Genomic DNA, 27,999 nt, shown 5'->3' with positions numbered 1-27,999 from the left:
GAAGACAGCAGGGAGAGGAAAACAGGCAAAATTGATGAAATATTATCAAGAGGTTGCAGTCGTTGTTTCTTTGGACTATTACGAATTATAAACTTGTATATTTTTTACACGAAAAAGTTAATATTTTAATTCTACTATTGAGGGAGGGGGAGGGGAGGTTGTGCATGTGCTATGCAAGAAAAGGTATACCCTACAGGAACGTGTTTAAGAATATAACAAGTATGCTGATTCCTGAAGAGAACGGACCGTGCATGGCGAGCTATGCACAATACTGAGAAGAAACGAAGGAGTCGACGATCCGGTACTGTGCAGCATAGAGCATAGAAAACGAAGGTATGTGTGTGAAAATTGTGCTTAAGTTCAATACTGTGTTAAGGAATTGAATAGAATGGAATGAAAGTTGATCGAATCAACAGCAGTATGTTAATGCCTGCGGTATTGCCGATATACTATCTCATGATTTGACTTAATGTACGGACTATTGTCTGAGCGGACGATGTCTGGCCATCTCATACCGTGTTAGCCAGGCTTGTCGACAGGGTGCCGAGGTAAATAAGTAACCCCCGCAAAAAACGCTAATTGATCCAGCAGGAATTATTTCTGATAAAACTACTTTCGCTGTTTCCGGTCTAACCGACATTGCCAGCGGAAAGGTCATTGATCGACTGTCAGTGAGTGGTAGGAGCTGCGACTGGCTTGTAAACTGTCACTGTGATCTATGCGACAGAAACCAAACCAACTGTGACAATGTTCCGACCCAAGTCAGCTGAATACTGTATACCTCAATAAACAGGCCAGTATTACCCAATAATGAGTCTGTGAAACAACAACAGATCGATATTCACGTGGACATCATAAACACGGTCCCGAGACACAACACTGACCGCAAAAATCCTTTCTCTTCATGTTTTTGACATGTACGTCAAAACTTCGCAACAATAACAACTACCATCGGTAATAAACATTGGTAAAAACACGGTGTACGTTTTTTAATAACACTGATGACACTATTGTGACAAACAATGGATTACCAGGTTATCGCCGTTTCAACCCTCCGTGTTGTGAATGGGCAAAGACCCTATAAATAGATCTGGGGTCTGTACAACACGCTAAGCTCTTGAGTAGCTGTCGAGATTTTGAATACTCGGCCTTATTAGCAGCGAGAGAATGCCTTTCCGGTATCATGGTGTGAAAATCTGTAGTTGCGGTAATGAACCGAGAGTGTACCGCAGGCCAAATACATCGAATTTTTCACCGTAATTGTTCTGCATACGTGTCGTAGGGGTCATTGACCTGCAATGACCCAACTGTGTTTTGTTCCAGGCCTATCGATGGTTTTCCTGTCTTAATATAGTATGGATTACTTAACTTACAATTGTTTGTCCTCTCTTACAATATCTATTAACGAGTATATTATTACTTTCCCTATGGTTTTCTTTGTGGCAACGGGTTCAAAGGTCATTGACCGAGCAGGCAGTGGCTTCCCCGGCAGGCGTGCTATAATTTGTCCGTTTTGACATAACACTTTTCCCGATACAGAGTTCATCGATGATTGAACATAGATAGCCAAATTTTAGCTCAGGCTAAATAAAAAAATATGTGCTTTTCAGAAAACTCTACCATATTTAAAACCCTCTACCGTAAACTTCAAAGTTTTTGTCGTGTTTTCAAATTCATGCATAATTTCACCACTTTTTTTCTGTTTTTTGATGGACTGGGTCCCACCCAAATATCATAAAAAATGCCCGATGTCACTGGGGCATGTAAACGAAATGCGTTATATTTCATGCCACATGTGTCTTTCCTTGAGTCTGAACGTTGTCACGCATTATGAAGACCTGACAAAGACAAAAATTTCAGATTATGAGATGTACAAGCAAGCTCATGGTGAGACTACGCCCCATGGTCTAAACATATCTGCGACCGAGTAGGTTCGCCGTGTATTGTTTATATCCGCCTATCCGTGACTTTCCTGTCTAAATGTGGGCCTCTTTACTTTCAATTGCTTGTGATTACGTAAAAGCATTTATTGTCAAATAGGCCATTACTTGTACTTTCACTGTAGCTCTCTTTGCGAAGGCGGGTTCAAAGGTCTTTGACCGAGCGGTCAGTGGCTTTCTAGACCCGGGTGTAGCGATACAACATATGTTTGTTCCTTTTGGCATAAGGGGAGAACCATTTGATTTCTGGGGGGGATATGGAGGATTTTGAGAAAAAAAAAATTTGTCACCAGGTGAGAGAGAAGAAAAAAAATTGATCCTGTCATGGCCTGAGAAAAAAAAAATTGTCATAACAGACAGAAGAAAAAAAAATTGTCACAATGCACCAGAAATTAGCAAAATTTGGAAACCTTATTCTCATGTATTCTTTGCCGGCGCGCCGCCATAGGCGGCGCAAATGTTTTTACCACAAGCAATTCTTATGTTTCTTTCCCAGCACTTATGATATAAACATGCACTACATAGGTCTACTTTACACCTCAGTACACTCAATGTTTTCCTTCCCTTTTCTGACCCAAGAAATCATATTGCAGGATTTCTGTTGCAATATCTCAATGGCATAGGCACTATCTAAAGGGGACTATTTGACTTCTGTAAATTGTGAAAATTTAAAACACAAGACAGGAGTCAATAAACTAGTATTAAACCAATATATTATTTTCTCGATATAAATTTGTTAGAAAGATGTACCTTGACAATGAAAAATTGAGGAACAACAAATATAATGAAACACAATGTGTGAGCCTTGTTTTTCTGACCACAAACACCGGATCGCAAACATACCATATTCAGGCTTTTCATTAGAAGCTGGCAGCTGGAGAAATGACACCAGAAGGTCACAGATTTTACGTTCCTGTATATTCATTTGTCTTCAGTCTCTGGCAAACAGAACTGTTTTTCACAAATTGTATTGTCATTGTTTGTTGTTGAATATTGTGACTCAAAAACTGATCATGCAAAAAATGTAAAAAATATCAGTGTTCAATGTCATTTTCAAACAGTTTTACCGAGTGCAAAATAAACTGAAACTCCTCTCAGATTGCACCATTAACACATCAATTTCTCAAAATTTCCAATTTTCCAAATTTCCTCGTGCTCTCCCCCTTGGGGTATTCTAACAGTTTCACTTAGTAAAAAAATTAAAAAACACCTCTCAGATTGCACCAGACTGCACCATTGCACACATCAATATCTTAAAAATTTCCATGCAAGATAGGGGAAAGCCTCTGTGACACTTCCCCCTAAGCCTCTCGCGTGTTCTCCCTTGCACTTTCAAATTCTGCCTGGTCAGATATCCTAGTGAAAACTCTGTCATAATATCCATCCAAATTAAACAATATACTATATGATTAGATACTGCGTGATCTTTTATATCTTTATTTTATTGCAATTGTGACTTTGAATTTCATTTTGATGTGTTCACCTTTGTTGAACCATCATGAGATAACTGATGATAGTCTAGCAGGGTACATCAGGATTTGATAGGTCTTTACTGTTGCTGTATTTTGTGAATTTTACAATTACATGTATTGGTATTTAACTTTTCTAAGTGGGGGATCAGTCAAAATTTCAGAGTTAGAGAGGGAGGTTACTCAAATTCATCATGGTTGGCGAAGGGGTCACTCGAAATTTCGGAGTTTCAGGCCGTAAATAATGACGGCTCCCTTATATACAACGCATTACAAACTTGATGACCAATAAAAAAAAAAAATTGCACTGCTACTCCATTTGGAAAAAAAAATTGATGCAGGTCTGACAGTAGAAAAAAAAATTGCTGTCACTCTGACAGGAAAAAAAAATTTGCTCCCATACCCTCTTCCTCCACCCCCCCCCCCCCAGAAATCAAATGGTTCTCCCCTAATAGTTTTCCTGATTAGAGTCAGTTGACGATGGGTTGTATAAACAGGCCATTACTTGTACTTTCACTGTAGCTCTCTTTGCGAAGGCGGGTTCAAAGGTCTTTGACCGAGCGGTCAGTGGCTTTCTAGACCCGGGTGTAGCGATCCTGATTAGAGTCAGTTGACGATGGGTTGTATAAACAGGTAGTCAAGACTTGCTCAGTGTCTTTGACTCTGATTATTTCTTGCATTTTTGTCGAATAAACAACCTCTATGTTTAACACGGTGTGTTTAACACCCCAGACTGTAGTGGGGGTACTGTCTATATTTACGCAGAGCTCATACATGTAATTGACAAAGGTTATTGCCAAAACATATCTGCGAGAAGATGAGACTGAAGCTGAATGAATGCATGTAATGTAAATGTTTAAAAAACACACATATTAAGCTTATATATGAAACACTCGCAGTGTAGGGTAACATATATCTTACGTTTGTCCGTTTTAATGGTATGTTCTGTCAGCTGTATGCGTTTCATACAATTTCTGTGAAGTGGATGGATGGATGGATGGATGGTCAGATGATGGTGAATGGAGGAACAGAGATTATTTAAACACCCTGTTAAATCACTGTTATGCGGTTTTTAGAATATTTTGCGGAAAATTTTGTAAAAACAGTAATTCCTGTGTAAAACATATAATTTTATTATTTTTCAATCCCAAGGTTGTCTCGTTGGAAATAGTTCCGGTTCACTTTTAGTCAAATGATGACTATGCGGCCCACGACGTCATCAACAAGTTAGCATTGAATCCTTCGATATTCGAGGCATGTATAATGTCATGTCAGGATATGGAATATAAAGTGGCGCCATTGGCTAACGTTAAAGACTTGCAAGCTTATCGAAAACAGCTATATTTATTACTATTTTTCAGTACTAAAGCATAAAGAAACATTTTATGATATCGTTCGTTTTCGTCACAGTACAGTTGCACTGCCTATTCTACAGCTCGATTTGAACATGGCACGAAAACCTTGGATATGGAAGAGAATTGTATGTGTTACATGTAAGTCGAAGGTTTGTAATGAACTATAAATGCAACTCAGGTCTGACAGTCTGTACTGCTGTGTTCCTTGTATGGTCGTTGTATCCGTAGATGTACAATCTCTGTATTTGTTTCACTTCTCCATTTACCGTATAAGAAAAAGAGGTCAAGTTTATCTGTGGTTTCATCCGGAATGTTGAATTTCAAAAGGCGTTCGACTCTTGACCTGGGAAGACGATAGCCTAACCTTCACTGAAATTGATCAGTTGATTGGTAGCTTGAGTACATTACTATCGACACCATTTCAATGAATTATGAGCAAGTCATTTAACTCAAACGCGTCAACCATCCTTCGACGTCACTGTAAATATCACGAAATGGGAAGTTGGAATAATTTTGTCTTTGGTTTATTATCATACGAGCATCATATTGATAAGAATCACACCATCAAATTGCGCTCTTTGTGCCCTTTGCGTGAATATAATCACAGAAAATTTGTAGGGTACCATTTGCGGTGGGCGGGTTTTAGCCACAGATTTCTAGCGTACGTTTCAGAAGATTTATGCTCGATAACCGATGAGGGCGCTCCTTTCACACTTGCAACGTCAGTCGATTATTTATTGTTCAGTTGTTGTTTATGACGTCTGTGGAGAAATACTTTAAAGTGGCAAAACAGATTTAAGGTCGTGAGTCAATCCCATTAAATTCATATGTAGAGTTGGCATACATAGAGATGTGACTATCTGCTGACGAGAACAGCAAGGAATAAGCAAAGATGGAAACCTAGTCATTTCGAAATTTGATTTTAATCTGTTTGAGTCGTGAGGGACAGGCTATTCATCCGCTCCTCAAACGTAAAGAACGTGATATGTCATCTTGCCCCATTTGCCCTACCCACGCTTTATTTATGCTGGCGATTCAGAGAAAGTCGTGTGTCAGACTTATTGAGAATATGTAATCAGCTTGAGCCATAATGCCATCCATTTAGATTATGCTATCAGACTGTCCAGATACTGTTCGAATTTGATGAGATGATGTGAGAAAAACTTGTCCAGGGGCGGGTATCAACAGAGATAAACAACATATTTTTTTGTTCAGAAATGAAAGAGTTCATGTAGGGCCTCGACATACGTCTTCTTCAGCGCATTTCCATTTTTGTCTGCACGTATAAATTATCCACGAGTTATCAGTGTTTCTTTTACTGGGAATGGAAGGGTGGTGTGGGGTGGAGTGGGATGGGATGGGAGGTTCAGCAATTGATGAAAGTTAGAACATGTTTCGTCATAAATTTTCATCGTAAAAGTTTAATGTTGCAGCTATGTTGACGCGATACATCTAGATACAGTGCATTGAAAACATTGTTTTTAAAGTAGCACGGTACTGATACTGTTTCGACACCTCCTCTCTAAATTGCAGGTAAATTGCAGAACAGATATGGTGAGTACATTGAATGTCGTTAATCTTATTGAAGACCTCTTCGATATCCTTACTAATGACATCCTTTCACAGGTAGACAATATTGTGGTGCACAACAGTAGTTGCAGCACTGGGGAATGTTATAGAGCGGAGTAAAAGTAGCTCCAATCACGTGCACGTTGTGTAAGTGTTTTTGTAGTAATTTTACTTAAATAACAAAACAAACAACACCATATAATTTGAAGCTCTTTATTGCATTTGCATTTACAACAAAAAGTAACTTATTGTTTGCAGCTAGTAAACAAAGCAAAATATGTATGTTTTCCCAGGTAAGAAACTCGTCCATGAAACTTGTGGCACCGACCCAAAAGCAGATGAGGGCGCTGTTGCCACCAACATATACGCGTGCGTTATGTGTGAAAGTGAGACTGAAATGCATACCACTAACAACGTAATGGATTAAGTAGCATATGAACGAAGTGTACTAAAAGGAAAGAAAAGAAAGAATGTCCGAAATATCGACAATTCAAAAGTCTGTTGGAGTTTAAATTCAGATCACCCTAAAAAACCTACAACGAAATTATAGTGAGAATGTAGTATTATTGTAACATTTCATAAAATAAACATTTTTTTGCACAATACTAAAAGTTGTCATCTTGATGAAATTCTAATTGTTTTGCATGGTAAGGCAACCATTTGACATTCACTGTAGGCTTTTTCAGTAGCATTTTCACTATAACATATATTTAGTAATTTAATTGTTCACAGTGTGTAATTGTTTATAGTGGACCAAAGTCAAATAATTTGAAAACAAAATCGGTATGGTCCATTTGACAGCGATAAAAAATTATTACCATACAAATAATATGAGTATGCGCACGTGTAGGGTAATCTGTTGGTCTTCTCGCACCATGATAATTATAACCTTTCTATGTACATGTTTACAAATAAACTGAACGAAAGAGTAATTTTTAGCGCAACTTAACTGCATGTACTATGTACCCGTGGTTCACATCATAAACAGGCTTTAACCCTCTAGAATTCCGTCTATGGTCCGGTACGGTAAAATCAATTTTCCTCCAATCAAGGGAATTGGAGGAGGGGACGGTACTAATAACACGATTGGAACTAATTTGGGATATCTGAATATTGAAGTAAGGTCGGTTTAATCTGCAAATGTAAGCTCATCTGCTTTCCTTTTTAAGTTACACACTTGTTTTTATGAGTGATTTGTAATATTGCAACATTCAGCTATAGGGCACCCAACATTTTTGAGAAATTTGAAAAACATGAATTATTCATGTCCAATTATCCAAAATTAGTTTGTGTGTAATACTTTTTTTATAGATCATGAGGGAAAATGCCAAGAGGGTTTGACCGGTTAAGAAGGGCTTGACTACGCAGTTTCTGCGTAGTGAAGCTTCATTACGTATTCATGGTGACCCCTGGCCAGCTGTCAATAACCCTTTCGGGCTTTTGTCTTTTGGCCTGCTTTGCATATGCGTCGTTGGACACGACCTGCCAATCACCCAGGTAGTCAATTAAACTATTAATTGACTGTTTACCGACCCAATTAACACTATCCAGCAGTATCAGTCATATTTTAATCGTGTGGCCCGGGTGGCATAACGTAGGAACGCGTGTATTTCTATGTGTACGTTTCACTTGTGGTGTTGTTTGTACCATCGTGCGTTTGAAGTCCTTGTTTCACCTACAGTATTACCTTCAAGGTGACAGGCTTACTATTAATGTTCAGTATCATTGCACCGAGTTCTGCCCACGGTGAAAAACACCTGTTTTGCCTACTAATTACTGCCCGTCGCTGCCCGTCCTGAGTGTAGCCTATCTATAGCTACAGTAATCACATAAATCATTTATCAGTTTTGATATATACTCCTAAATTGTAAGTTTGATCAAAATCGAGACTACATTAAGGGCTATGCAGACTGTCCTTGTACGCACACACAGTGACAAGAGGCGGCAAACACCTACTCACCAAGCACATCGAATCGGCGAAAAGAAGCATAAAAAAGCTAGGCTCATCGCCAAAACAAACGCGCCAAGCGCTAACAAAAACCCATACCAAGCGGCCCTTTTCAGGGCCACCAAATACTCCAAAAAGAGAACTACCAAAAATACGATAAAATGACATAGAACACACAAACACTTAAAATAAATAACAAAATCGTACACATAACAAACAACTGAAACACACATAAATACAAAATAAACAATCACAGTAACGTAACAGGAAACATGGCCGTGGAAATAAATCAGCTATTTCTAAAGAAAAGCCGACAACAACATGAAATTCAACAACAACCTATCATCGCTCAAACTATGAAACTCCGAAAATAGTACTAGGCAAAAGCCTTAAAATTCTTTCAGACACCAACAAAACCAAAAAGAATAAAACCACCTCAGGATTTCAACAAATAAAGTCGTATAATGTGACTACGTTACATCGTGAGACAAACAATCGCAACACCAATTCAAAGAAAAAATTGGACTCCACGAACAACAAAAAACAAAAACTTGAAAGCTATCTGAAGCTTCTAAACTCGCACTTCTAGAGATACCCTTTCAAACAAGGAAACAAAACATGTCGCGTGCCAAAAGAATCGCGATAAACCAGCTTGCAAACAATGGACAAATTTTGGGAAAATAACCCTTCGACAAGGGTCGGTTTTTCGTTATTGTCAACACAAACGATTACGTACTCGAATGCGAAAGGCAATTACGTAACACTCAGTATTATACACAACAAGCCAGAACAACAGTAAACAAAGTAAACGAACTATTAATTAAAATGTACGAGAGCAAGCACATCAACCATGATACTTGTATCTTGATCCAACAAACATAAAATCCGTACCTCGCAGTGGTACTTATTGCCTAAAAATTCACAAACCTCCGCAAAAATCTAAAAGACACACCAGTCGAAACAAAATTTACCGAAGTAAAGAAATATAGAACAAACAAACCGAACCACCAAACGGACTCACAACGTGACCAAAATTAATATACTTGCCTCGCTAATCGGAAAGCAAGACCACTAAAATGCATTAAAATAAATTTTCACAAACACAAACTAAGGAAAGAATCTACACTGCGACTGATGAGAAACCATACTCGGGTTTCGAAACGCAAGCGTGAAAGGGCGACTCTATCAACTTTTGTAACAACATAGGTCTGGCTGCGTCTCGCCATAAGCTTTCCCCACACAACAAAACATTACCGTACACACTAATCCAAACTTCTCTACAAATATCCAAAGCGAAACAAACATTTCATGAACACAAACAATCGGATAAGAATGTAGGAAAACATTTTCGAAACGAATCAAACACAAACTCGATAAAAAAACATTTAGGATAATTAGGTGGGGAGCCTGTTTCACATTTTTTACATCTCGCTATACTGTCTATGATTCTAAAAATAAAGTCATCTGCCACTTTTTCTGTATACGCGGTTTGGCAAAACTCATCTCTTCAATCGAAAGTCGGGCGATTTCATGGTTCTTTGGGGCACTTAAGTGTACGTCGAGCTTAAGGAATGTAGTTACATTCGCGATGTTTTATTCGAAAATTATTTATTTCTTCAAGGGCAAATGCACATAATTTATGCTGTTGGAAATACTGGCCGCTCATAACAAGACAATAAACTCAATATATGTGCATCTTTACTTATTTGTCAAAGTACCGCTGACACCCACAAAAAACCAAATGGTTCAGTCCAGGTATTTGCAACTCTGCCATCCGACTGGTCAACAGGAAATCAACCATAGGTGTCTTTTGGCACGCGTATACGCCAGTCACCTAGGCGACGGTAATCTGCACCCTTATCACCATCGGGAAGGTACTCCTCCCCATATACCACTGGCGATCCCACCCTCAAGGCACTGCGTCATTCGACCAAGCATTGTTATTGTAATTTCCTGCATAAAATTAACAGCGAGGTCAACCGGTCAAAATGTCTTGGCATTTTCTGGCATGATCGCAGTCCTGATTGAATGACTGTAGCTTGATGAATGGGGCCATAGTAGTTTTGCAGAACAACGATAGAAACTTGAAGGCGCGTGCTTGGCCACAAGAATTATGTACACATCCTTTAATAAACAAAACGAGCACAGGAACTATGAATACTACAGACAGCACATATGACAGCACGTATTGCATCATGCGCCTATATAATAGATTTCTCAATCCGAAGATATAAATCAATGTACGAAAGACTAAGTTCCTTGCCGGGTGACATGGCCCAACCATATTGTTGCCCATTTAGCGTATGAGACCAAAAGCAACCGACCGAAGAAGTGATGAGGGCGCTATTGCCGTTAACACGAACAACTGCAAACTCATTGACAACTGAACCTTGCTTACCTGAAATTGACATTTGACAGTCCGAGTTAGGGAAACTGGATATAGACGGATTAATATAATCTACCACTAACAAAGCATTTTCTTTTCGCAGGAACCAATAGAGAAACAAACGAAAAAAGTCGTCTAAGACGATCGATAATTTCATCATTCCGTTAGCCTTCAATCACCAACCAGCGACAAAAAAATTCATGAATGAATGTTCTCAAGAGATAATCATATTTTCATTCTGTTTAAAGTGTTCATATATTATTGCTTCGTAGCCCCTTTCACTCTACCCTTTTAATTATACGTGAGCCGGCCAGGCGTCTGCAGTGTATCATGTTAAAGGGATTCATTCGTCGGAACTGCGCCGTGTGCGACGTTTTTGTTTATAAACAATGTATTTCATGCATGATATCCAGATGCATTTAGTCAACACAGCTGCAACATTAAAATTTTACGATATTCGTTGTTAACAAGCACGTTTTAACTTTTATCAATCGCCAACGTACCCCAGATGAAGTGTTTACATCAGTCGTAGGGGTTCCTGATAATCTTTGAGCAGAGTTCCGACGACTGCCTCCCTTTAATTTTTACTCTGCCATTGTGTAGCAAAGCGTCTAATTGATTCTATAAATGAATAAATATCCCCACTATAATATAATTTAAAGCATGAAAATAAGTGTAAAAGTGTGAAAAAGCTATGGTCTAAACTCAAATATAGAAATGCTTAAAACAATGAATAAAACAAAGGCTGAACGAAAGACGAAGTTCCTTGCCAGGGACATGGACCAACTATATTGTTGTCCAACGACTGACTCCCCATTTAACCTATGAGACCAAAAGCAACCGACCGAAGAAGTGATGAGGGCGCTATTGCCATCAACACGAACCAACTGCAAACTATCATTGTGACAACTGAACCTTGCTTACCTGAATTGACATTAGACAGTCCGAATTAGGGAAAGCTGGATATAGACGGATTAATGTAACCTACCAATAACAAAGCATTTTCTTTTCGTAGCAACCAACAGAGAAAAACACGAAAAAAGTCGTCTAGACTATTGATAACTTCATCATTCCGTTGGCTTTAGCACCAACCACCGACAAAAAACTATTCATGAATGAATATTCTCAAGAGATGCAATCATATTTTTATTCAGTTTCAAATTTTTATATATTTATGTTTCCTAATCCTTTTTAATCTACCCTTTTAGTTAGACATATGAGCCAGGCGTCTGCCAGTGTCTCACGTTAATTTTACTCTGCCATTGTGTAGCGACGCGTCTAATTGATTCTACAAAGGATTAATTCGTCCACTATTATCTAAGTTAATGAATGAAAATATATAAAAACTGGGAAAAGCTATGGTCTAAACTCAAATATAGAAATGACCCAAAAACAACCTTTTTCACAATACTGTGCTGCACATAAACAAATTTACCGTTCATGAAGGGTCACACGGAGTCAGTCGTTACAACCGAGGAAGAAAAATCGCCGCAAACTGAAGCAGGGCCTCGTTTGACTTCACTATTTTTTCAGTAAAGTACAACATTCTGGAGCAATCTCAATGGTATATTCTGTTTCGTGTATATGAGGCGCAGTTGAATACGGTGAATGACACTTTTTTCATGGACTACTGTTCGCACGATCATGGAATGATTGCCCTCATGATTTCCATCTAAACCTATGGCGACACGCAGAAGTTGAGATTCGCGTACTGCCACTAAATTTATGTTTATATACTTTTTGTAACCTGAATGCGTTACAAATAGGACTTCCATGCTATACAATATCTGTCTAAAATACAACAAAATGCAATGAAAATTCTAAGTTAATATTCAACCTGGAAATGATACAGTCCAGTCTTGTCAGAATACTCCTTAGTGACAGATGTTCTGAACAGCATAATCTTGCAAGACTTTTAGTCTTTCGTTGTCTCGTAGCTTATGGATACTCGTTTTGAAACATGTAGAACAATAGAGAATGGCCGAGTTTTCTTATGAATCACAGATTCACTTTTCCCATACACTTGATGTACAATGACTTTGTGCTATTGAATTTTAAATATGAGAAAATCAGAGATAATTTCCTTTCTAGTGCAAAATCTTACACTGGCACCGATATTTAATCTCGGTCATAGAAAATACGACTTTAAGTTTCTCAGGGTAAAATACCAGCAAATGTTTTAAACTTTCCTTTTTCGAAATGCCTCGTTTCTGAACATTTTGGTCATACATATGGCGGCTCTCACTCTAACTCATATTCGTACTCACAACACGTACATGCTACTGGTTCCGTTCCTGTATCATTGATCATATTATAGTGACGCCCTCTATAGGAGGTCATTGCAAGGTTTTGTTTGTACTGTACGCTCTGAAGCCGTACGGGGATCTCTGAAAGCGAGCGCAGTGAAACCGTTTGATGTCAAACCCGGGTCAGACATTTGTGTTTTTTGAACAACATCAAGGGAAGGGAATCGTCTTGGGTATGAAGCCGCTCTGCTGAAGCAAAGGTATGTGCAGTGGTATCCCCGAGGGATATCCGTGAACTACGCATCGCAAGCATTGTTAGATCGGGTGTGAATACACTGCATGTATGATAATGTAAAATATTTCAGATTATCTGTAATATAAAGGCATTTTGACTAGCTTCACATACACGGAACATTTCGAATCGGGGCTAGGCGTTTTCTGATTATTAATAGTACCATATCCATGTTTTTTAAAAATCTGTTTAATATATAAACCGCGAATCTCGTGTCGACAGGCTGTGATAGGTACTGAATGCTGTCCTTCGTCATTCGGTATGCTATTAATTAGACTCTAGATGCTGGGATATACTGTTGCACTTATGACATTCCCAAGGACCGCGATTTGTATGATGGCGCTTCCTCACAGCTTTCGTACCTTTTATTGCTTTATGTAATCGACTCGACAGAGTTACCGTGTAACCTGTGGTAATTACAGACAAGTAGCTTCAAGTTGTAGCTAGCGTGTTGATGACATCATCATCCCATTAGACTGTTTAGATGACCCAGATTTAACGGACAGCAATGTTAATGAGGGCGTGAGTAGGAAAACACCCGAAATAGACTAAACTAGATAAGGCCAATCGAACAGCATCACCTGCCTTAGGTTATATCTGTAATACTTGAAATTCATGCATGACATCATTACGCATGCGTATTTTATATTCATGTGAAACTTTCAGAGTGGTGCAGGTCATACAGCTGAATTAATCGATCGGGAAGTATATTTTCAGTCATCCTTACCTGTGCACTGCGCAGACTCCCCATTATCGTGTTTGCCGTGAAATCAGTAATTTTTAGCTCACCGAACAAAGAAAAGAGAAGAGAGACATGAAAAACTCTTGCACACGATGTACTTTTGGAAACACGCCATATTACAGTTATTTAGTGTTTTACGTGAAACTGAAATTGCTTGGTTAACGCGAGAATCTCTGTCTGCTTCCGTCGTTTCGTAAGGAGACAGAGAGAGGTAGAGGGGTAAATACATGTAAGACTACCCTCTTGGATTACGAACACTTCGCAAAACTTTACAGTGTTTTTAAAGCGGTCCATATACATCATTGCATACACTGACATCATCAACAAATACGAACCCTGCCCGTTTAGGACACCAGCCAACCAGTGTGAGAATATGGAAGGAAAAAATGCTGCATGCTACACCATCGGGTCAGGCAAACATCATTTATTGCTTTTACCTTACATCTTTTTTCCCAAGTTAATGATTTCGAAAAATCTTAAATTTCATAATTACTTCAACACGATATGAATTCCCATTGTCACGTGATATTTGGCACAGCAAGTAACCGTTAACTTGCTGACGATATAAATTGGGTTAGCAGATCAATTCTTGAAGAATTCGAACCATGGAAACTCGAAGAAACTTGGCCATCCGGACGTTTTAAAAGTTGACGTAGGAATTAGTTCATGGATCGCACAGTTGATCCAATTCGTGACGTCATACGGATCGCTTCAATGATGACGCAAAAACCGGGAACCGTTTCTACACTCGCGTTCATTTCCAAGAAAGTTCTAATTAAAAAGGGACCTCGACGCAATTTCACAGAGAATGAGGTCAAGGTCTTACCAAGACTCAAGAATTCATCGTATTAGTTTAAGATGTCACCTACTGGGTGCGAGTGATATTGAGGTAGATTGCAGAGACATTTTAAACCATTGCCGCATTACGGTTTCGAGAAATGACATGTTTCTACCAATAACGTTTTCGAAATGAAACTTCCCCTTCGCTTGAATTATGATACACCAAATAATGTGGCGCATCTCCTCAATACGAATATGAAAAATGATGAAATCGATTAATCTTTCAACTGCATTTACGTTCGTGCATCTTTATGATTTCCACAGAGCCAAATCTTCCAACCCTGAATTTTCTATCAGTTGTCTAGTCTCACAACGTAATACACAAAAGTGTTCAGGTACAACGAACTTGAGTACGTACGCACTCATTTGCCCTAGGACTTGGTCTTTTAAAAAGACAGAATGTCAAAATTGCTTTAGCTGCACGAACTCACCCAGAACATTGCTTCCATCAACTTGATGAGATGGTAAATAAAATCATATAGCTTACAATTTTTCTATTTCGCTGTGGCTCCAATACAGTAACATAAAATAACCATTCTGCCTTAGTTCTGTAGCAGTTTCTTTAGTTTATGAAGTCACATGATGGCAAAATATTATTGTTTTTAGTGTATATACTTCATGTTGAGTTTCATAACTAAGAAAAAATCTCTAGAATGTGATTATTAGATTCAGTGTATTCCGATGTAATGTTGGATTATCTAATTTCTTGATTAAAAGGGCAATAGTCTTTAACACCGGATAAATCCGTAATTCACGATCATTTTCATTTATTCATTCATCACAATGTTAATCCCAGGAAGACCACTGCAAAGTGTTGCCTGTGAAGAATGCACATCTCCACAGTACGCCTGTCAATATGTGTCCTCATTCTCAAGTTCTGCCAAGGAATGACCGTGAAGGGTACACTGAAAACGGATAAGGTTTGTATCTTGCATTTTAAAAATAAACCCGGCGCAGTATACATGAAAGAATATGCAATATATTCAGTCATGCAAGTCGAAAGACATATTACGAATGAGTATTAACTCACATTGTCAAGTTCACTGAATGAAATGCACACGTCACACTGCATACGTCTACATGTGATACACGTCTACACTAACGGGAATGTCACACCAATTAGGAATTAATTTGTCGTTCATTTTCAATCTCCTCCTCTGGATATTAACATTTGTATAGTCCGTTTAATCATGGCCCCTGTGTTGGCGTTTTAGGGTGTCAGTAGCGTAGGTCAAAGGTCAACGACTCACATCCCTATATTGTGTTGGATTTATCAATATTGCTATACTCTTTGGCACACACAGGACTGGGTATATCTTATGAAGTTCTCTTTCGACTCGGAAGATGCAGTGGTGCGGTACAAATTCGAATACCCTACGGTCAGTAACACTCAGACAGATGTGAAGCCCCTTCACGTGACATGCACGTGACAAACACTGTGTTCTCCATTTGTCCGACCCTACATACGAAGTAGTGTATTACAAAACCGAAACAGTCAAAGTTTCACTAGCAATAATTTCACATCGTGTGAACTTTGTGACAGTTTAATGACGCAGTGGTCTCATGACGCATGTAAAGACAAAAGCGTTGGTCAGAAGTACGAAGTCACGTTTCAAAACCAACTTAAGGGTCTATACTCTATAGTTTCCGAATTCCATTCCAAACGTAACACTTATAACATTGATGAGGAAACTTACACACAATAAATATCAATGGCGAATTTCGCAATTCTATACCGAAAAAGAAACAGCAAAATACACATTACTGTACACATACGCAAATGCCTCCCGAGATCCCACTTGATCCTGATGTTCGACCTACTTCTCAGTCAGCCATCTGTTAATTATTCTTTTAAAAAAATAGAGTGATAGAATTTTCTCTCATGAAGAGTTTTACAGTCATGCACATGATTACCGGACAGCATACGTCTTTCAATGTTCAGAATTACTAATGAACTGCACACTTTAACCTTTCTTAGGTCTACGGGGTACAAAATTTACTCCTGTACAACAAGAAAACCAGGCCTGATACTATTCTTGTAAGCTCTGAAAGGTAGGGTTTCTGATTATTTTTGCAGATTGCTTTAACAATGTGATGATTTGTACATGACGTAATGGCGAGAGAGAGAGAGAGAGAGAGAGAGAGAGAGAGAGAGAGAGAGAGAGAGAGATTATTTCCTATCTAATGTGATTTTCATTTTAATGTTGTCTAGGGCAAATTCGATTGTCGTTAAATATAGTTTTCTTCGACGAATCGTCAACACAGAAAGCAACATTAACAAACATATTTTCCGTTCACAGTCTTGCGCACAAAGGGAAGCGATACTTACCGGAGGAGCAGGTTTGTTTATAAATCTGACGGATCAATATCCCTGGACGGGATGCACAAGAGAGACGATCGACGAAAGCGATCAGCTGTACAAGTCCACAGATGATGGCGAAATATTTCATTGTGAAGGAGGGAGGAGTTTAAGACCGGGTGGAGAACCGTGTGGTATGCTGCTCTTAGCAACTGTTACGGAAACAAGGTATGTAATATTGAGGAAGCTAGTATGTTTCTTTTATCCTAAAATTTCTTTTTCTTAAGTTTTAACAAAAAAAGGTTTAGTCAAGATATTTTTCCCGTGATAGAACGCCTTTTGATCGATCTTGAATAGTCATGGAAAATTGCCATAGAAAGACTAAGGAAGGTTTATACTGTGACGTCACAGCAGATCAATTTATATTTAGTAAAAGGAAGATACATTTCACTAATACATACATACATACATACATACATACATACATACATACATACATACATACATACATACATACATACATACATACATACATTGCACATACATACATACATACATACATTATCATACATACATGTGTGTGTGCTTGTATACCTTAGGTATAAACATTGTGCATTCATTTCACATACATGCATTATAATATATACATGTACGTGTGTGTATAGTACAATACGAGTTTATGTTGCATATCATACTTTTTTCTCCTCTTTATCTATATCACGGATGCAATGTCAATGACATTAAACTCAGGCCGGCCTACTTATTAGATACGATCTCTCAATCTTGAACGGTGAAGGTGAATTCAAGCACTTCTCCGCTGGTCAAAGTCGTAAGTGTTTCTTCGGTCGTCGGCTAAGTTGTTTCTGTGTTGTGTTTCAGCAATGCTGTGGACAAATAATCTTTCGCTTTAAGTACTACTGACTCCCTCTCGAATCCTTGCGATGCATGAATTGTCATAATCCTGAAATCTTATTCACAAATGCATTTGCAATTCTTTTATGCATAATACGATGACGTCATATGTCTCTACGCAAGTGCACTTTGGCATAGGTATTTGCTGCATAAAAATGTGTATTGTGCAAAAGCATGGCTCGGGATGAGTCAGATGCAATGCATGAGCTTTTCGTCTCAAGAGGGCAGTGCTTGTCGAGTCTGTGTTGATGACGAATGTGTTATGTTTCTCAGCAATGTATTGCGTTTTGCATGCCACCAACACCCGAAAAATATTGTTTGGCGATCCATGTTTGCCTGTATGTTGGTAAATTATTTATGTTTGTGGAAGACAACTTTAAGTTGTAAGATGTAACAAGCAAATTTCTAAATCACCATACTAGAACGTTTTATTGCATCTGTGCGGAATGTACAAAACGGTGATTGTCGACCCCATGTTAAGAAGTAGTGAACCATCTACACGGCATCGCCCCATCAACCGTTATGAAGAATCCCCTCGACAGACTATAATGCTTGTTTGAAATACTTTTCTCTCATAGATGATTTGAATAAGCTTTATAAAAAAAAGACAGAACACTTTTTTATCGAGTCACTAGCATAATCCGACGTATAGCAGCAATACGCATTTGTCGGGCCAATTTCAGGTCCAAGGTAAATCAAGTTTACAAAGATCAGAGACGTTAATGCCGAGGCAGGAAAATCTAGCTTTCGAGGTAAATTGTCACATGAGCAGCGTAGAAAAACAAAAGAAAGCTTACACTCACGGTCACTGTCTCGAGTTATATACACCGAGAAAATCATTCTGTCGTCATTGAACATCACAAAGCATTTCATATGATTGTAATGTACATTTGTATTTGTAGATCTCTGGAAGATGGCCGTCGGATTTCTTGTTCTCTTTATCATTCTTGCTGTAATATCAATAGCTATGGTTGGTAAGTATCTTATAAGATATATCCATTGAAACGACCAGACGGTGCATGTCGGCTTTGGCCTATAAACCGATCTTCATGATAACGAGCATGCTCTGTAACTATGAGAAAAATATAAACTAAAATGAAAAATCGATACATTAACGAATATTATTTCGTCAGAATAAATGCACTTCTTTCTTACTCAATACACAATCGTGATGAATTTTTCAATCATCGGTTGCTTCTCTTCACGTAACTGGACAATCACATATGAAACAAGAGCATCAACGACGTTGTAACATGGATTCGATGTACATGCATTGTATGAAATTTGATGATTTATGATCAGGCCACTTGCATACCAGATTTCCAACTTTCAAGCAGGCGTTCATTCGCAGTGTATGACTCTCTCCTTTTCAATAGTGACGATGGAAACACTTGTCAAGCCCTGGAAAATCAACCGAACGTACTTGATATACGCAGTGTCTCTTGGATGCTATAGTAAGTGACATACGTATTTTACAACCGAAAAAACTACGGGCGATGATAACGAATGCTGCATGCAGGTGTGTCTGTCACGCTGGTTGTGCTGATGATGATATTGGATGATGATCATAGTGGTGATGATGGCTTCTGCTGCTGTTGATGATGATGATGATGATGATAATGATGATGATGATGATGATGATGATGATAATGATGATGATGATGGCAGTTGTGTTACACTAGCATCTAGTGTATCTTGCGAAGTACCGACATACCGACTGCATGGACAAATACGTAATGAAGATTGCCACGCCAAAAGCAACATCTCTTGTCCCAATCCACAAAGAAGCTTAATGTTACATATATATATAATATATATATATATATATATATATAATATATATATATATATATATATATATATATATATATATATATATATATAACATGCTTATTTCATTATGACATCACCATAACGGATTAAGATATTCTTTATGCATTTTGCTTTTGTAGTGCTGTATTTGACTTTCCTGTGTGCCTACTATGATAACATTAAAAGAAGCGGGATTGCCACGGAGGGGTTAATGGTAACAGCCCGGCTGTTCCAACATGCTAGCTATGCTGTGTTTGTACTGCTGTTGATTCTACTCTCCAGGGGTTACAAGATAACCAGGTGAGTAACTCGATCGCCAGAAATGTTTTCAAATTTTTTCGTTGAAGGGCCTTTCTTGAAAGTCCCTAGGCAGAAATGATAATTTGAATTTATGAATTGTGGTCGAAGTACCCCCATCAAGTTGACTTACACACCGATAAACGTAAATCAGACTCAAAATACAATGTCGGAGTACTCCCAAATGCGCAATTTCTGTATTCAGCTTGTCTCCTTCGATATGATGGATTCTCAAACCAGTACAGTTTATTTCAATTGAGGGAAATCGAAGGAATTACTGAAATTTTCGTTCAGTTTTCATGCAATGATATGTCAGGAAACTTCTTTCCCAAGCCTAAATCTCTACTTCGCTCATATATATATATATATATATATATATATATATATATATATATATATATATATATATATATATATATATATATATATATATATATATATATATATATATATATATATAAAATATTTCTCTCTTCAGGTATGAATTTGATCGTGTGCACTGGTTACAGTACGGCGTGTCCTCGGCCATATATACCGCCATCTACTTCAGTGTACTGCTCTATGTGATAGCGGTGAGCAAGCGATTCAAATACACCTTCTTAATCAGATATTTATTTATTATGTTAAGGTTTGTATTAGTGAAGCCAACAGCCTGCACTTCACTGCCTGTCATGACAGTGGCATGTAGTTATCCGGAACTGTTTCTCATCAATACTTGTTAACCAACCGTGACGGTACCAAATAAAATGAGCCAGCGAAGTTTCACGTTTTTGAAGACCGTCGCCTACATTGAGCTATCGGAGTAGAAGCTTTCCTTTCTAAAATGTCTGTATTTTTACTCAATCGTATTTGAAAAACAACGTAGGAATCACTTTTCAAATATTGCCACCCAGTAATATTTCAGGGTTTTGAAGCTTCTGGCGCAAAATTACAACGTGTTGCTGGTTCCTATCGCTTCTTGTGTAAATTCGCGGAGAAAGAACATGTTGTAGACTGTCCCAGGTGCGACGTCGCATGCTTAAAAAACTAATGAGGTGTAAATTATTATATCACTGATGGAAAAGGAAGTCGGATATCACTTTGGAGTATTGTCAGTATTCTAATACCGCTACTTACAACGAGACCGTCCTGTTTTTATTCCCAGACGTTCGATAAGGAAGTCTATCTATACATCTTAGATTATCCCGGTTCCGATGGCATTCTGATCATGCGAGTCATTGCATGGGTGTGGTTTTTCGTCGTTACGATCATCACTTTCTGCCAACACGTGAAAACGCGGCTGTTCTACTTCTTCTACTTCGTCTTATACTCGGGATGGTGAGTAAATCTTGATAGTACATCGTTCTACAGAGGAGGTATTCGTGATGTCTGATTTCCCTTAAATGTTGGGACATTGAGAAAATTCGAGCGAATGTTCTCATCATGCGAAGACAAGATATTAAAATCTTTTACATTACGTCAGTTTCGAGTTGTCAGAAAACGCACGAATTTTTAACATCGGTCGCATGGGGGCGCTTGAGATTTTGCAAAAGTGAGGGCTAAAAGTTTAGTCATGGAGGGAAGTCGCAACATCACCTGTGAAGACGTCCGCAAAATGAACGTGAAAGAGCTACGAGAATTTTTAAAAGCAAGGAAGATTCCCCTTTCCAAAGCTAAAAAGACTGAGTTGGTAGAGCTTGCTGAGAAATCCATTGACCTTGGATTAGAAACTAATGTAAAACATGTGAAAGAGGCTCCCCACCATACTATCCAAAATGGTTTTTTTTTGTGTCGAATTTGTGTTCGATTCGTTTTGAATATGTGTTCCTACATTCTTATCCGATTGTTTGTGTTAATAAAAATGTTTGTTTCGTTTCGGATATTTGTAGGGAAGTTTGGATTTGTGTGTACGGTAATATTTTTGTTCGTGTGGGGAAAGCTTATGGCGAGATGCAGCCGGGCCTATGGTGTGACAAAGTTGATAGAGTGGCCCTTTGATGCTTGCGTTTCGAAACCCGAGTGTGGTTTCTCATCAGTCGCAGTGTAGATTCTTTCCTTAGTTTGTGTTTGTGAAAATTTATTTTAATGCATTTTAATGATCTTGCTCTTCGAGTAGCGAGGCAAGTTCCCGTTTTACATGCGTTGGCAAGATGCCGACATCGAGACTGTTGCCGTTTCATTTAGTATTATAATAATCATCGCCCTCGAATAAGGTCGAATAATGTCGCTCACGCTTATATTTTGGCGATGTGTCCGTCGAATTTGGCAGAAAATCACACGAAACGAGAGATTTTGAAGCAAATTAAGTACCAGGTATGAATTTTGAGAATGATAGGGAACGATCGACGGTTACATGATAGATGAACTTGCTACTTTTCACAGTAAAATCGAACGTCGAAGATGACATGGTGGCATAATCCCTATATATAGGAAATATAGTCATTTGGTTTCCTGACATACTTTTTTCTCAGGCATATGTACACACGTCTATGGGGCGCATAGTCCGAGAGCGGAATAGATCACAAACATGTGGAAACTGTTAGGTACCCAGCTAAGTTCACGTCGTATCATCCTTATCCACTTCGATCTCAGGCGTTTCTCTTTCTTAACATCGGGGAAACGGTGGAAGGTCATGCTATTCATCCATGGGTATTTGTCGAGTTTTCCGGCTTTGCAGTAAAAGTTTGGTATAGTCAAACGCTTACGGTGACAACAGAGCAGATGAAAGTAGACTAAACTTACGTTATGGATAACGAGTCTGTGTTATCACAATGTACGCAAACCGGAGTCCAGAAAGTAGCCCTCACTTCCGGTCAAAGGAAGAGCGCCCCTAGTGGCGAAAGCTTAAAATCCTTAAATTACCGTTTGGCCTTATGGTAACTCGAAACCGACTATGTTTAAACTCGACTTTGATTGATCATTATGTAATAGTAGATAATGGAATAATTTTGGAAGTAATTTTGATTTGTCTGTGCTTTATTTCGACTGCAGATATTTGTCATATTAGCTGATTTGTGCAAGTCTTTTTTTCAACCTCTGTGAAGAAATTCGTATATGTTTATTGGTAATCACACGTGGTAAACATGGCTGATGTACAGTAATCCGTAATCGGTAAACTTCTCCCCTGATCGAAAACGTTAATCTCTAATAATCTTGTGTTTGTTTACTTTGCACAGGTTCCTAGGCGTTCCATTATTCGTGTGGATCTGTCGCCATACTGCCACATTGGAGCTGACAAGGGAGAGCCTTGTGTTCGGCGTCGATCACACCCTGAACCTCCTAGCGATGATCTTGTACCTGGTAAGTGCACGTCTCGCGTTGACCTTTGCCCCCGGACCGTAAGCGTCACAAGTTGCTTTTTATAGCGTGAGTGCCTCATCTGTGCCCCTGCACGGGACGTAAATAGTGTACATGTACTAAGAAATATAGTTCCAAACAGTGGCGGTTTATCATGTGCATTCTGTATAGCACTTTATAATTGGCTTATGATATCATCACATAAAATCTGTACAGTACATGATACTTATCCTGGGATCCACCATACACGATTTTTAAGTATAAATTTTAAGAAGAATTCGGGTTTTTCTTTCTACTTTTGGAGGCAGATTCCTCGCTAAGCGTCAGTCTGCCATTAGTAAATTTGTACTTATTAATCACATTTCTATGCTCATAGCCTAAAGCGATGCATTTCACTGCTAAATCATCACTTCGCTTTTGGCTGTGTTTAATTTTGTTGAATAGGACGGCATATATTTCTACATAATTTGTTGACCTGTCTTGAAGACATCTTTGTTGTCCTCTTACAGACAATCGTGGTCTTCGTCTTCGAGAGGAAGGAAACACCTGACAAATTCAACAGTCCAGAGGTGAGTGTTCAGTCGGCAACATTTGCGCAGTTCATAACATGATTCAATTCGTTTTTAAGCAACTTGAAATCAAAATGAAATTCGCGAGGTAACACATGTTGCAAACAGTTCGCAAAGTCTTGTATTAGGCGTTATTTGATTATTTACATACATGCATATATTACTAGCCACGATGATCTTTGACCATAGTGACTCGATCGTTTGCGTTTTCATGTATGTGATAATGGTATGCACAGACAAATCTAAGAATCTTCAATATTTCGAAACAGTCGGTAAGCAGATATCTCACACTTTCTCAGCTCCAGTATCGGCCTCGGTGCCTATATATAGTGTAGCGTACAACAATTATGCCACCAAAGTACTCCTAGTAGTTGAACTGAAAAATGGAGTTCATGCAATACCGTCTGTGCATCAGATTTGACGTATACAGAAGAGTAGGACATGAAAAAAAAGACTTGTTCAGTTTCTCGGTGATCGATGAAAATGACGTAGCGCTTTCTGTCTTCGAAATCCAACAGGGGATGACGGGATTAGGAGTTGCCGAAATGGCGGCCTGCGACACCGACCGGGACGTCACAGCTACTGCCTCAGAATGACCAGCTTGTAACGGCAATTTCCCCGTCGAGGAGGAAAACCCGAGTTCAGTGTCAGTTCCTCTACACTTTGTAATATATTACAAGTGAAGCTGGTTGTTAAGATAAAGAAGACGAATCGCTGGAATATCTTTCGATAAATAGAACAAGGGAGATGTCGCTTTGTTCCTGTTCCACGTTTTTGCTTGATGTTGCCCGCCCAAGCAATCAATATTCTCTTCAAAATTGGTACATTAATAGAACAAATAGAACAGAGAAAGTTGTCGTTGGTGCAGTGTTATGTCTTCGATTGTACGTGATAGGTCACAGCATTGTGATATATATTTTACAGATCATCTGCAGACTTCATAATTTATGTAAATTTATCACGTTACATAAATTTCATAAAATATTGCCATATTACTTACACCTATCAAATAATTTCAAGGTACGTGACGGAACAGTCTAACACATGTTCCCTTATTCAAAGGATTGCCAATATGTAAAAATTGACTCGTTACGATCTTTATATTGCTCCTTATTGTTATTGTCAGTATAACCTTCTGTTCGAGCTGTTTGGTGTAATTGTGTCCGGATGTGTGAAATGACATAATTCCAAATTTTTACCAAACTCAAACTAGTCTTAAGTGTCCGTAAACACCTCTCATACTGAAGCTATCACTCGTTGAAATTCACATTCACTTGGAATTCTCTTTCAAAAACAGCTTTTATTTTTTGCCGTTCATGCTTCGAGAACAACGGGCCATGCCAACCACAATTTCTACCCGTGCCCTACAGACAGCTATTCCAAAAGCGTTAATCGTGTCAAGGTACGCTGTAGGTGCAGCAATTAGACGCAATGTGTCATTACAATGTGCATTGGATGTGATGTGTAGCACATTGTATGACAATCCCTGTTATTATATGGACGTATTTAAATTGAATGCAAACAAGGCTGTCAAGGTGCGAATACAGATAAGCAAATGAGTTGAAAAGTATGTTCACGACATCAAGATATGCCTACGTGAGAGTGGGTGTAGTAGGTGACAGAATTGACACATTGCAACAGACCGTTACAGACTGCCCATCGGACATTTCACACAGTTAGTGTCACAATGTAAGGTATAAATGTTACTGCATTAGGTGTGAATGTTACTCTGATCACAGAGAGGCGTGCGCTTGCTTTTTTTTCTGACAAGTGAATGATTTATCGGTGACTTTAGGGTAATAATCACACCTTTGGGTACACTCCAAAAATGCACGGAAGGTTGTACAGCTTCATTGACACTTCGTTTCTGTGAAGTAAATATCACTTTGACCAACTGAGACTGATGTATTCAACAACAGACACTACAGTAATAGTTTATTGCTTGAAAACGTTGCAATAATGGCACTTTAAGCAAGCAGATGGTTGGTGGTACTATGATCACGTTCTCAGTTCAACATGAATTGTAAATTTCCGATGCCGGTTGTCCAGTTGATACATTTTTTTGAAAATAACAAATGGCATGTACTTAATTTGTGTCAAGATTTGCTTTTATTTAAAGTCGGAGGAAAGTGTAAGCCATTTTAAATAAAACTATGTATTCTAAATCTTTTGTATGAACTTTTCCAGTTATGCCAATTGTATACACTGGCGCAGTGGATACCCTCGGAACTAAAATCTATCATTCTTTGAAATGTTAGATATTTATTAGTGGATGTGTTTACCATTAATTTACAATGTCACATCTATGTGTGGATAGGGAAAGTAAACGAAGAGTATGGAACAGGGTTAACTGCCTTTGATAAGCTGATATCTTTCAGTGTTACGGGTTGTGGCCTCGTTAGAGCGCCGCCACCGGTGTGACTGTGATTATTTATGCCACGTAGCGCGCCATCATGGTACAACATCTGTTCACCTCCATCAGTAGCGTATATATAAAGTTAATCACGTGCAGTTGTCGTCTTCGGAAAATTTGACTATAGGCGCAAATTCTGGCCGACAAAACTGATAGATTTCCTTCGTAGGCTAAGGCCAATGCAATGTTACGAGCATGTACCACTCGATGCAGTTATAATTGTGCTTCTTCGATGAATTGTGAGAAATTCACTCCCATTTCGTATAAGATTTCTAGCCATTATGAGTTCATGGTGTACTCCTTACCCGTTAAAGCTCTTTAAGCTCACTTTTGATGTAGTTTTGATTACTTTTGTTTGCTTTATTAGTTTGCTGTTCTGTAATGCAAAATCGGCGTCAAATGAATGCTCAATGTCAACACAACCCCCTTTTAAAAATATTGCGTTCTCAGTGTCCAATTGTTTACGACTGAATTGTAGTCCAGACAAGTGAGTCCATTTGTTGTATTGTTCTGTGTTTGCCTCCCTTATAAATTCTGTTTGAACATACTCTTTGAAAAAGGAAAAAAAAGAAACTTATTTTATGAAACAAAATCGAAAAGTTTTTTAGAAAAGGTTACTGCCAATGTCGCTTTCAAGGAAATCGAAACCTAATAAGTTTCTTACAAATGCACAGTGTCTTTTCACTGGTTTTTTGTGTAAACTCAAGAAACAAACCTTTGCTTCTTGGGCCTGGGGGATCTACATCGTTAGCACACATTTTGTCTGCACCCGCATGCGCACGCTTAGAAGTGATGAAATATTTTAACAGGAAAGCACTGGAAAGGGTTCTGAATTACCAGAAAGGGTCTTCAATGACCAGAAAAGGAGCTGCCTAACATACAATGAAAAACCACCAAGGTAGATTTGTTACTTTAAATCAAGCTCTGAGGAACAAGGTATCCGTATATCTGTTTCAAGGAGAACATACTTCACTGAGCATAGCTTCTTCATTGGTTCATATTTGGAATGGAAATGTGACTTGAATTAACTTCTGTTATATGTAACATTTTGATTTAAAATCGCGGACGGAAATCCCTATCTCCTCTGTTCAAAACAAGCCTTGATAATATGCCGGTCATGTCCTGAACATTTCTATTCTTACCAGTGACACTCAGTCAACCAAAGCATTGTAAGCCTTGTCAATCTACTAGTGAACGGACAAACCGGTATCTGATAGGTTTATAGTGTGCAAAATGTGAACTGGTTCCTCCTCTCACCTTTTTGTGTTTTGTTAAACTTCAACATCGTCTCAGTTTGAGTGACCTACTTCGGCCCTTGCTGTACCGTCTTATTACGACAACTCGATTTCTAACGAAAAAGGAAAAACAGGGTCAACTGACTTCTTTCGATGATCTATAGCAAAAACAACAGGACAGAGAGAGCAATCGCCCCGCTCCAGCAGCTAAGGTCAGAGTACGGGCTTTGTTGTTTCAACTCAGGCTTCATCTGTCAAGGAACGAAATTCATAGATCGTCATTTTGTGTTCTCGTCAACAGGTGACCTGGCCAGACCCGGATTAACTCAAATCGACTTAGACTGGTAAGTCAAGATGTATTTAAAAATTAATCAATTAAGAACTTGCCTTAGGAATGTT

General features: G+C 38.6%; 1 protein-coding gene across 2 annotated transcripts; it reads left to right on the top strand.

The window, feature by feature from the left end:
* Position 1: 1 nt before the first annotated feature.
* Positions 2 to 26,117, top strand: LOC139138508 (transmembrane protein 145-like). Of its 2 annotated transcripts, none has more exons than XM_070706912.1 (14): positions 2 to 333; positions 15,584 to 15,707; positions 16,092 to 16,166; positions 16,766 to 16,839; positions 17,088 to 17,314; positions 17,837 to 17,915; positions 18,901 to 18,972; positions 19,375 to 19,452; positions 19,951 to 20,110; positions 20,586 to 20,679; positions 21,252 to 21,424; positions 23,263 to 23,386; positions 23,893 to 23,952; positions 24,471 to 26,117. In XM_070706912.1, the coding sequence occupies exons 7-14, from the start codon at positions 18,912 to 18,914 to the stop codon at positions 24,546 to 24,548; spliced, it is 828 nt and encodes a 275-aa protein (XP_070563013.1). In that variant the 5' UTR covers positions 2 to 333; positions 15,584 to 15,707; positions 16,092 to 16,166; positions 16,766 to 16,839; positions 17,088 to 17,314; positions 17,837 to 17,915; positions 18,901 to 18,911; the 3' UTR covers positions 24,549 to 26,117. The 2 variants fall into 2 exon arrangements, with proteins under 2 accessions (XP_070563013.1, XP_070563011.1); XM_070706910.1 differs by lacking the exon at positions 2 to 333 and adding an exon at positions 12,996 to 13,173.
* Positions 26,118 to 27,999: the final 1,882 nt, after the last annotated feature.

Source organism: Ptychodera flava, chromosome 8 (assembly GCF_041260155.1).
Source record: "Ptychodera flava strain L36383 chromosome 8, AS_Pfla_20210202, whole genome shotgun sequence".
In the NCBI taxonomy this organism is placed as follows: Eukaryota; Metazoa; Hemichordata; class Enteropneusta; family Ptychoderidae; genus Ptychodera; species Ptychodera flava.
Note: the sequence above shows the minus strand (reverse complement) of the source record. Positions and strands in the feature narration are given on the sequence as shown.

What these genes read in the sequence shown, in the direction of transcription:
- LOC139138508 (XM_070706912.1), top strand. Translation starts at nt 18,912, where the DNA reads ATGGCCGTCGGATTTCTTGTTCTCTTTATCATTCTTGCTGTAATATCA. An exon ending in AGTGTCTCTTGGATGCTATA is followed by an intron (nt 19,453 to 19,950) that starts GTAAGTGACATA and finishes TTGCTTTTGTAG; the next exon opens with TGCTGTATTTGACTTTCCTG. An exon ending in TAGCGATGATCTTGTACCTG is followed by an intron (nt 23,387 to 23,892) that starts GTAAGTGCACGT and finishes GTCCTCTTACAG; the next exon opens with ACAATCGTGGTCTTCGTCTT.